At 38.1% G+C, this 11,733-nt stretch overlaps 1 protein-coding gene across 1 annotated transcript in view; it reads left to right on the top strand.

Annotated features, from left to right (window-relative positions):
- Window positions 1-244: 244 nt before the first annotated feature.
- The window catches only part of LOC134363295 (neurexin-1-like), a 108,968-nt gene continuing 97,479 nt past the window's right edge, over window positions 245-11,733 (top strand). The window contains exon 1 of the mRNA XM_063078888.1: window positions 245-1,016. Coding sequence (XP_062934958.1) covers window positions 245-1,016 — 772 coding nt within the window. The remainder of the gene's footprint in view (window positions 1,017-11,733) is intronic.

The raw sequence follows: 11,733 nt of genomic DNA, 5'->3' as shown, positions 1-11,733 counted from the left end.
GTGGCTGCCCTGTACCACTGGGGTCTACATTTTCCAGTTGGAAGGGGACTATCGGGAGAGAGGGAGGGGTTGTTGGAAGAAGAAGAAGAAAAAAAGAGCTAGATAAAGGAGGGTGCATCCCTCCCGCTCCTGCCCACTCCCTTGCCCGACTTTCTCTTCGGACCCTTATTTCTTCCTCACCGTGTCCAGGCCCATTTTGACCCTGTCGGCCCCGGCACCCCCCCGCCGCACCCCAGCCCCGAGCATGGGGACGGCGCTTCTCCAGCGCGGGGGCTGCTTTGTCCTGTGCCTCTCGCTGCTGCTCCTGGGCTGCTGGGCAGAGCTGGGCAGCGGGTTGGAGTTCCCGGGCGCCGAGGGCCAGTGGACGCGCTTCCCCAAGTGGAACGCCTGCTGCGAGAGCGAGATGAGCTTCCAGCTCAAGACGCGCAGCGCCCGCGGCCTGGTGCTCTACTTCGACGACGAGGGCTTCTGCGACTTCCTGGAGCTGATCCTGACGCGCGGCGGCCGCCTGCAGCTCAGCTTCTCCATCTTCTGCGCCGAGCCCGCCACGCTCCTGGCCGACACGCCGCTCAACGACGGCGCCTGGCACACCGTGCGCATCCGCCGCCAGTTCCGCAACACCACGCTCTTCATCGACCAGGCGGAGGCCAAGTGGGTGGAGGTCAAGTCCAAGCGCAGGGACATGACGGTGTTCAGCGGCCTGTTCGTCGGCGGGCTGCCCCCGGAACTGCGCGCCGCGGCCCTCAAGCTCACGCTGGCCTCGGTGAGGGAGCGGGAGCCCTTCAAAGGGTGGATTCGCGACGTCAGGGTCAACTCGTCGCAGGCCCTGCCCGTGGACAGCGGCGAGGTGAAGCTGGACGACGAGCCGCCCAACAGCGGCGGCGGGAGCCCGTGCGAGGCGGGCGACGAGGGCGAGGGCGGGGTGTGCCTCAACGGGGGCGTGTGCTCCGTGGTGGACGACCAGGCCGTGTGCGACTGCTCGCGGACCGGCTTCCGCGGCAAGGACTGCAGCCAAGGTAAGGCCCGACGCCCGGGCCACCGCCCGGGGGCCTCGGCCTGGGCAGGGCGCGAGGGGGGCAGGGCGAAGCAGGGGGGGGCTGGGCTGGTGCATGGGGTCTTCCTTCTCTGGACAGTTTGTGGCAGTTCGTTTCGAGGTGAAGGCCTGTTTCTGGAGGCCTCTCTGCCTCACCACCTCCCACAGCTCCTCCCTTGCCATCCTCTTAATGACCGAGCAGCCCCAACTCCCAGGTTGAGTTTCCTCCTGGGAGCCCTTTCTACCAACCCTGCTTCCTTCCAAGTGGCAAGTAGAATGGCCTCTCTTCCTTCCTCAGGTCCTTTGGCAGGCGGGTCCCTATATTCACTGGGCCATGGCCCACCTACACTTCCCTCTAACTCCTCAAAATCTATAATACACAGCCTTTGCCCATAAGATGGAGACCAAACATCTAGAAGATTGGGCATGCATTTGATGAAAGATGAAGTGCAGGAGAGGTTCACCACGGCCATGACTAAGAAGCTCCGTGTGGTAAAGGACAAGAGAGAGGAGGTTCACAGATACGGCTGTCTTTTGCAAATAAAGCGTAAAAGATCTGCCCTTGGTTGTGGAAAAAGGGGAGGGGGGGATGTGAAGATTTTCTTCGTTAGCAGGAAGAGGTTTTTTGGAATTAATCTTGGTTTCCATGGTTGTGTCCCAGTCCAGTATTTGTCAGTTTTAAGTAAAATTTTGTGATTTCTGTGGTTTCTTGAAGTGTGAGACAGGTCAGCTATTGTGTAGAAATGTTAGAGATTGAATAATATAGTTCTCAGTTAAAAATGCCTTGGGAAGAGAAATAGTAGACAGATTTAGAGGTTGCTGGATTGGGAAGCTTCTGCAGGCTAATATGGAGGGAATGCATGTGAGGGATTGTAAGAGATTTTCTAAGGATAGTCATGACATTTATCTGAATAGTGGAGGCCAAGTTGTAAATTCTGTGGTTTTTGAGGCTTGAAACAGTGTGGAATTAAACAACAAAAATCATACCTAAGTTTTATTTTCTCCCCTTTACAAATAAAATTCAGTCTTCAGTGTGTTTTTCCGATGTTACATGACAATGACCAAGGAAAATAATATTTCTGTATAAATACAGAAAAACCTATGAAAAGAGAGTGAGTGATATGAAAAAGATGAAATATGGATGGATCAGTGCGTAAGCAGGAGAGAAGATGTCAGGGTTTAAGGTAGATAGCTTTTGGGTCAAATCAAGGCAACCAATATGTGGATAACTGGCATTTGTGGCTGAAACGGAAAAAAGAGGTGAATTGTTAAATCTCATTTAGTAAACAGCAGGGACAAAAGCTCTATATGTGACTTTTCTTTTCTTTCTTTCTTTTTTTTTTTGTATAATGTCTTTGTTTTTTTGCTGACACTGCTAAGGGGAACTAGCCTTTGTAAATCTTATTGGACTTGGCAGTTCTCTCTCACTTGACTTTAAGAGAAATGGAGACTTGATAAAATTTGTAATTGTTTTAACAGCAAAGAGAGTTAGTTAGGAAGAAAAAAAGCTGTGCTTTAGGAGAGTTCTGTAGCCTTCATGGGATTAGGTGGGAAAAAAGTAAAGGGTTGCTTCATTGCTCTCTGCCTTCATCTGGGTTTTTTGTTGTTGTCATATTTTGGTTTAAGTAATTATAGAAGATGTTGTATTCCATGGCCTATATTGCACTTCAGCTTTGCCAGTAAATTTCCATTAACGTGAGATCAGGCTTTATAGTTGTTTTACAAAAATAAAACAGAACCTTTTTTTTTTCTACCAAACCTAACTTAATTGTAAATCATGAAAAAGATAGCTAGGTATGATGGTTTCTATAGTGTAATTTGAAGTTGCATACCTTTGCATTGATTAATAGAAATGAATTTTAAAAATGAACATTATTTTATTGGAAAAATTGCTCTAAGTATCCTAATGCCACCTTTAAAGATAGAGAAGACAATTTATGAAGGACAAATGAAATATAACTTCCTTCCCTAAATTAGGAAACAAATATGACACAATGACAGCTTGTACTGTGTGGGAGGGTGTTTTAAATGAAAATTTTTATTTTTCTGTGCATTTTAAATGTAGGGATCCAAGGACACATAATCAGGAACAGTTAAGAGTGGAAAAAGCTTGGAAAAAGTAGAATGTTAAGGAGAAGCAGAATTAGATGTCTCTGAAATGCATTGTATTTTGGCAAATGGACAGCTCTTTTTGTAAGATGGAAAATTTGGAATTACCAATATGTATAATTGCACAGTATGGTACCTTATGCATAAGGTAATCCAACCCAGAAAGGCAAATCCATCAGGACTGTTCTGGAGCATTGATTCGTTTTGAAAATTTGAGCTGAAAACAGAATGCAGAGATCACCACTAGTCAGGAAAGGAAAACAAAAGGCTAGATTCTTTTGATTACCACAGAAATGGGAGATGAAGTGATAAGGCAGAGTCCGTCTTCCCAGAAAGATGGGTTCCATTTTGCTTATTTTTTCTGTTTCCTGTGTGTCAAGTGACTATTGAATAATTAAGTGAGAATGGATGCCTCTCCCAACACCGATCATGTATTGATGGTTAGGGATAGATGATTTCTATTCAGATGAAGTATAAACAAAGCTCTGCCTGTAGCCAGTATTTACACTGATTGCCACATTCTTTATAAAAACTAATTTAAAAACCAGTAAATCCACATTCATTAGAGGAAATTTAGGAAAAAAAAAAATAGACCAGGAAACATTAAACACAAATATAAATTATCTCTGGTACCAAGTACAATTTTTTAACTTAATAAAAAGGTCTAGTATTATTTTAGTTTTCTTCATATTTAAAATATGATAAGAACTACTAAAGAGATGATAAGAATGTAATAAGAATATTCTGTGTTGTTGTTGTTTCCTGGCCAAGAGTGCCTTGAAACAACTTATGTACCTATGAATTCCTAGAATATTTCTATTTCATTTCATCCTTACTCTGTTTATTTGGGTCTAGCAAGTTTTGTTTATTTATTCATGGACTGATGGAGAGAAAACACAGGAAAGGTTGTGTGTGGTGACCAGGTTAATGGCAGTGCCTGGGGAAGAGCATAAACACTCTTATTCCCAAGCCGTATATCATTATGTCTGCTGAATAAGATTTCCAGTTCATTCCAGTTGAGATTTTTTTCAGGTTCAGGTGTTATTGAAGAGAGAAAAAAAAAGAGTGTGTGTGTGTGTGTGTATAATATATATAAATGGCTGATGAAACAGAACTAATTCATGCATCACCTATATTCTTTGATCCTGAGAGTTAGCCTCAGAACTCAACTATCCAAAAATGTCATCTTTCCTGAATGATGGATGCTTATGGGGCACGTAGCTTTTTCAGAGAATCATACTCATCTAAGTGCCCCTGGACATTATTATTTAATAAGCTTCTACTTAAGAGTACTAATAGTTTCCTAGCAGCTTAAAAGAATTAGTGAATTCCATGGCTATCTAGCTTAAAAACAAAAATGAAAGGATGATCAATAAGAAATACTTAAGTTACACTTACGATTTCTAGATTTAGATCTCATATATTTTAGGGTCATGTATATTAAAATTTTATAATAGACTGAGAGTGTCACTTTTTTGCACTTTATTTAAATGGCCATAAACCATACAGCTTGTGCTGACTGCTTAATATTACTGAACATGGCAGTGTGATAGATGTCATTTAATGAAGCTCCTGCTTTCTGCGACTATACTAATGCAACCAGATAGACAACCATATTCACTGACTTATTCATTTCTTTCTTTATTAAACAAATAAAGTGCTTTATGTGTGCCAGAGTACTAGGCTCATGAAATAAAATGGTGAGTAAACTCAGAAATAGTTCTTACCTTCATAGACCTCATATTCTATGAGGAAGTGCATTAATTTAAAAAAAGGAAATGTAAAATGGTGGTATGTATTGTGAAGGATGGGTGCATGGTACTGTGAGAAATTAAAATAGTGTGAGCTGACCTAATCAAAGAAGGTTTTCTTTAGGAATGATTATTGAACTAAAATCTGAAAAATGAGAAGGAATTAACAGGTAAAAGCAGAGGTACAGAAATCTGGTGCAGGAGATGGCATAGCATGTTCAAGCAGCTAAGAGAAGGAACATCCATGAGTATGACACTCTTATTCCATGCTCAAGAGAGGAGTTGTGCCAGGCCATGCAGGGCTTTCTGGACCATGTTACAGATTTTGATCTTTATTGTAAAAGTGATAGGAAAGCAAAGGAAAGAGTATAGCATGGAAGGTGGAAAGGAGGGTGGCATTATCAAACTTATATTTCAAAAGTGTCACTCTGGCTGCATAGTAGAGAACAGATTGAAAAGGGGGCAGAGAAAAAGAGAAAATATTTTTTGTTTGCCAGTCAACAACATTTGTTAAGCACCCACTGTAAACTGTAGACTGAGCTAGGGGAAAGCGGGATTATTTCTCTAAGGAAGTTAGAATCTTCATGGGTTTGGTTAGGTATAGAAATCTCAGGCCATTCATTGTTGAGAACACTTTGGCTCCACTTGTAGAAACCATTATCTGAAACCTTTGTGTGGATTCTTATGTGGTTTCTCTCAGATATACTCATTTACTCTATCTTTAGGGTTTTGGAACCCAGTAGTAATGGAATGTTTTATTTTACGCCCAAGTACCTTTCTAGCTCAGCATGTCTTTCTTGTGACAATAGATATCGGTTGTTTGATTCAACATTTTAACTACTACAATAAAGAAAATATATTACATAACTACTTATAATCTTCATAAGTTTTTAAAAATTTAAGTACAGTAGTCCTGCCTTATCCATGGGGGATATGTTCCAAGACCCCCAGTGGATGCCTGAAACCAAAATAGTGCCAAACTCTGTATATGTGTGTGTGTGTGTATACATACATACATACATATATAAATAATGTTTTTTCAATCTGATAACCCAGAAGTCTACTAAGTGATTAACAGGAGGGTAGTGTACACAGTGTGGATATGTTAGACAAAGGGATGATTCACATCCTGGCAGGACAGCATGAGATTTCATCACACTACTCAAAGTGGCATGCAATTTAAAATTTAGTACTTGTTTATTTCTGGAATTTTCCATTTAATATTTTAGGACCACAACCACAGTTTACTGTGGGTAACAAACTGTAGAAAGTGAAATCGCAAATAAGGGGGACTGGCTGTTGTAGTTATTGTATAAGTAGATACCAGACAAAAATGATTCATAGATTTTGCCAGAGTTTTGTTTGAAGTGTTCCATTGTAGGAAAAGATGAATCATCTGTGTTGAAAAAGCTTTGTGTGGGATGGAGAAACTCATCAATAGTTTTGATCTAGATGAAACATTTCAGGAAGCTCTTAAAGTATGACAATAAAAGGAATCTATTTTTCTATTAAAAAAGCTTATCTTAGGGCCGAGCCCGTGGCGCACTCGGTAGAGTGCTGCGCTGGGAGCGCGGCGACGCTCCCGCCGCGGGTTCGGATCCTATATAGGAATGACCGGTGCACTCACTGGCTGAGTGCCGGTCACGAAAAAACGACAAAAAAAAAAAAAAAAAAAAAAAAAAAAAGCTTATCTTGACTATAAAATAATCAAAACCGAGTTACCGTTCTAGAATGCCACAAATTAAGTGGAATTTATTATTTTGAGATTTTATATTCTGAGGTGCAATTGCAGTATAGAGGTTTAATTATACAAATTCTCAGGCCAGACCACCTGGTTTCAAGTGAGTACACACAAACTTTCTGTTCCTCAATTTTATGTGCTGAAATTGGGATTAAAAACAGCACTTACTTCATAGGACTCATGAAAATTAAGCAGGTGACTTCATGTAGAGCTCTGAGAACAGTGCCCTGCACATAATAAGCATTCTGCAAGTGTCCACTTATTTGTTTTGTTATTATTACCACCACCACTGCTACCACTGGTACCATTTTCTTTAGAGGTACTTTCAAGAAAAATACAGAACTTCTTTTTTCTCATCTAAAAGGAATTCTAAAAGGAAATTGTTATAATGATCCTTGAATTGCTTGAAAGTTTTAACTTATAAAGAAAAGCAAATCAGATCATGAGCCTATGTTTCTATTTTATACAACTGTGTTCTAATGTTACCCAAGTAGGTGTAATTCAAAATATTTAAAAAATTATATTCTGTCTGAGAATTTTATGATTTGGCAAGTTATTTAATGCAAAAGTGGTCTTTAACTTTCCATATAAACTAATACCTTTATTCCATCCCGATCCTGTACTTAAACAGTGATTTTTACTATATTACTAACTTATCTAAAATATCATTTACCTTTGAAGTTTATACTAAGTTATTATCTATTTTAAATAAGAACCTTCTAATAACTTTAACATGAAGATGGTTTTATCCAATTTATAATTTGTCTTTTAGGCTCTCCTGTAAGTTAAAATTATTTACACATATGCTTTAGACCAGCTAGGTAATATATTTCAGCTTTAAAAGTTCAAGCAAGGGGCCGAGCCCGTGGCGCACTCTGGAGAGTGCGGCACTGGGAGCGTGGCGACGCTCCCACCGCGGGTTCAGATCCTATAGAGGAATGGCTGGTGCACTCACTGGCTGAATGCCGGTCACGATAAAAAGACAAAAAAAAAAAAAAAGTTCAAGCAAGATATTCTTATAGTTATCATAAACAGATTATATATTTTTAGCATAAAATTAAATACATTCCAGTGACATCATATTCCAGTTTTGGATATCATTAAATTAAATGTGGTAATTAAGCTGATTATTAAAAAAGTAATTATTCTGATTGACCATGGAAAGGACTTGTACTGTATAATATTTCTGTTATTCTTAGCTGTACTGTGAGACTTAGGACTCTGAGCCACACTAGTTCTTGAAAACAGATATTAACCACATTCTATACTCTTTTCTCAGTGAGTATTTGTTGGCTATACTGGTTGCAGAGTTAACTCCTACAAATATATATTGAAAAGTAGGCCTTATCACAGATATTTAGGTTATGTTTTATTGTGGAGATAACAAACCTACTATTAGAAGTTGCTATGCAAACTGTGCTATCAAAAAATGCACAAGTATGTTTGATGTACTTCAGAATAAATCATTTTTGCATTTTAAAAATGTTTAGTTTATTAACACATATTATGAAAAATGCTTATATTTTTTCCCCTGTGTACTTCTCTATAATTTTATGGCTCAGTCTCTTTTCTATTACTCAGAAGTGCAGGAATAGATACATTTAAATGGTCCATTTAGGTTTTGGGGAAAAAAAAAAAATGTTGGTCAGTTTGCTTTAGAACTCTTCAGAAATTGCATGGCTTTTGGTTTTCTCTCTTGAGCACGAATTCCATATATATCTACTTAAATGTAGGAATGGGTGTAGTGCTTCTCAAATTCCTTTCCTGCCATGTTATTATTTACATTCTGTGTATACACAGAACATGATTTGGGATCTGAAGAACCAAATTCCAGATGCTGCTTTGCCTCTAAATAGGTGTTGGAAATATAGTAAGGCCACTAATGCTCTATGTTTCAATTTCCAAGATTGCAAATTGGGAAACTACCTAATCAGACTACTGCACTAATATGTTGTAAACTCCTGTTAACCTTCCTCACAGAGTGTTTGTGAGTATGCAATAGATGTAAACTCTTAGAAACGCTTCAAAATTTGAAAGAAATATCTAGTAGCATAAAGGTAGATGGCTGTAGGATGTTGTGAATGTTAATAGTGAAAAGGTTAGACATGTTTTTGTAAAGCTACTTTGATATCATTTTAAATTTATTTTTGATCATTTAGGCCTCATATTTGATAGAATTCTCTTATTACACATTGATACATAGGTGTATGACAAGTTGAGTAAAGAGAACATTGGTTCCTGTTTCTCCTGGGTAAAATCTAAACAAATAAAATAAGTAATTTAAGTCAGCGATTATATGAATGCATATTATGATTCTATTTATATGAAGTTCAAACTGACACAACTAATCTATGGTTATAGAAATTACCTTTTAGTGATATTGACTAGGACATAAAGGGAGCCTTGGGTATGACCTGGGCGGTGTTTACTTGGGCATATATATTTGTAAAGATTCACTGGACTATTCACTTAAAATTTATGTACTTTACTGTGTATAAACTCTGCCTCGACTTTTTAAATTAAAAAGGAATGCTGCTCAATGAATAGCAATGCATGGGATATATATATATATAAAAGCCTACTTACGAAGTAATCTTTAATGGGAATCCCTACTGAAAAATTTTAGGCAAAACAGTCAAATATTTGTAACATAAATCCAAAGACCACTCCGGAGGACAAGTTGATTTATGTAAGAATAAATTTAAGAATAAGCAGAGAGAATATTTCTGGTTAGAACATCTGATATAATCTTTGAACTTGAATCATTTTCCTCTTTCCTTTGCCATTTTAATTTTTAGAAATAAAACATAGGTTCTTATTTTAGATTTGCATCTATTGAGCAAAAATCCTACCAACACACTCCATGCAATGTAAGTTTTCCAATTATGACACCTCAACTGCTGGAAAAAATCATTTAGTTAGTCCAACCATAGTTCCCATAATATTTTCTTAATCTACAAATATACATGATTTCCCCCTAAAGTATTATACATCTGATTATTTCAAAAAGTGCACTAGGTGCCCCTCCTTTAATGGTCCCATGAGTACTTCTTGAATTTGAGTATAATTTAAAATCATTCCTCTTAGCATTACAGTAGTTGTTATAATTACTATTTAGTGTTTACTGAGTGAAAGGCATTACACATTGTACTTTGTCCATCTTACCTTATTTATTCTTAGAACAGTCCTACTTGATAGGTTTTTATAAAATTCTGCTTTTACCCATGAGAAAATTGTGGGTTTGAAATGCTCATTTGCCAAAAGTCCCGTAGCTAATAAATGGCAGAGCTGGAATTTGAGCCCAGGTGTGCCCAATACCGCAGCAGGCAGCTCTGTCCATTACATGGCACAGCCTGTGTACTTCATTTATCAAACAGCTATTGGTGCTGGGAATTTTTTTTACTAGTTGTCAGCTTGGTGCTAATTCAAATGGCTGATTTACAATAAAGCCTTCAGATCTGAGGGTTGTGACAGACCCTTAAATTTAGTGCCACTTCCTAATGTCATAATAATAAAGAAAACAGTAGCTTGTCAGAATCCATCACACTTTTTTCCTTCCACCTTATTTATTTGCTTCCTTTGTTGACCTTCTATTTATATTATGCTTAATGTGTTGATTCTACTCTGCTGTAAATAGAAGTAAAGCCCCTATGTATTCCATCTAAAGAACACTACAACTAATTTTTGTCCTTTCGAATGGAAAGACAAGATTTAGTTTTCACAAAACAAGCAACACAAAATTTCCAATCATTTTAGAGGTTAGGAGATAAAATTATTGCAAATATCAAAGTCCATAGTGATTGAGCACAAATGTAAAGACCTAGCTTAGTCACATAAATAGACACTCAGTGAGAGTTGCTAGGTTAGAGCATGGTTCTGCTGAAGATATAAATGATGGTACAGTGGGCATTTAATTGAAATTACGTAATGAGAAGATAGTGCCTGTTTTTGAATAAGTGAGTTCAATTTGCCTAAAATTGAACGTAAGAGTTGTTCTTAGAGTTAGAAAGATGTATTCTCTATGCTATTCCTGGTATACATGAGAAACTATTATTGGAAAGGAGTGGGAGGAAAACAAATCTGACCTAGCAAGTCAAAGTGCTGACCTGGACTCTTGTCTAGTTACTTGTGCACAACACTATCTGGACTGTAATTAGAAATATACTGATATCACTTTACAGAGACAAGTGCTACTTCAAGAAGTACTTTCTTAGGTTGGTTCCCAGAAGGGATCTGGTGGTCCAAAAGTAGCAGAGGAGCTGCCCAGAACAGTTGCTGTGCAAGCATCAGGAAGGGCTTTCTGTGTTTAATTATAGACATAATGAATTCTGTGTGGATGCTAATCCATACCAGAAGAAGCACTGATCAGAGTTTAAGAGGTAGTATTGTTCATGGCCTAACAATACATGGTGTGCAACCAGCTAAGCTCAGGTGTTCCTCAGACATTGCTAGATTCAGCAGAATGAGCTGCCCCAGTCCAGCAGAGGCAAGGAAATAAAAGACTCATGTTTTTCTTCTAAGTAATGATGTCTTTCTCTGATTAAGCATGCCTGGACTCTCCTTAGGGAAATAGCTGTCATGGCAGCATATAACTATAGCTGCCATATGGAAAATACCACTTTCCAGCTTAAGTTCTTTATCTTGAGTGCAAAATTGATTTTTCTTGTAAATACTGTAATTATTTATTTAAAATTAGATATATTGCTTAAAATATTAAATGTTTAATTAATTGAATTGAAAACATAGTAAAAATAGGAAGTTTTATGTTGTATTTCACTTCCCAAATACATAATTAAATGTGTAATAGATTACACTGAATGCCTATTTAAAAAATTGAGCCAACTTTCTATGAAATAAGGTATTGTGATATTTTAACAATGTGACATTTACTTTTGCTGTATAAAGGTCTATGTGTGTGTGTATATATATATATATATATATATACAAAGGTACTTCAAAAAGTTTATGGAAAGATTCGTATTATCTTTTAATTCTATTTGTCCACAAATTTTTTAAAGTACCCTCGTATATATACACAGAAAGACATACCCCAAAATATGACATATACAAGAAAGTGATTTAATAAGCAAACAGGGATT

The sequence above is a fragment of the Cynocephalus volans genome, chromosome 14 (assembly GCF_027409185.1).
Source record: "Cynocephalus volans isolate mCynVol1 chromosome 14, mCynVol1.pri, whole genome shotgun sequence".
In the NCBI taxonomy this organism is placed as follows: Eukaryota; Metazoa; Chordata; class Mammalia; order Dermoptera; family Cynocephalidae; genus Cynocephalus; species Cynocephalus volans.
The sequence above is the reverse complement of the archived record's forward strand: the minus strand, read 5'-3'. Positions and strand labels throughout refer to the sequence as shown.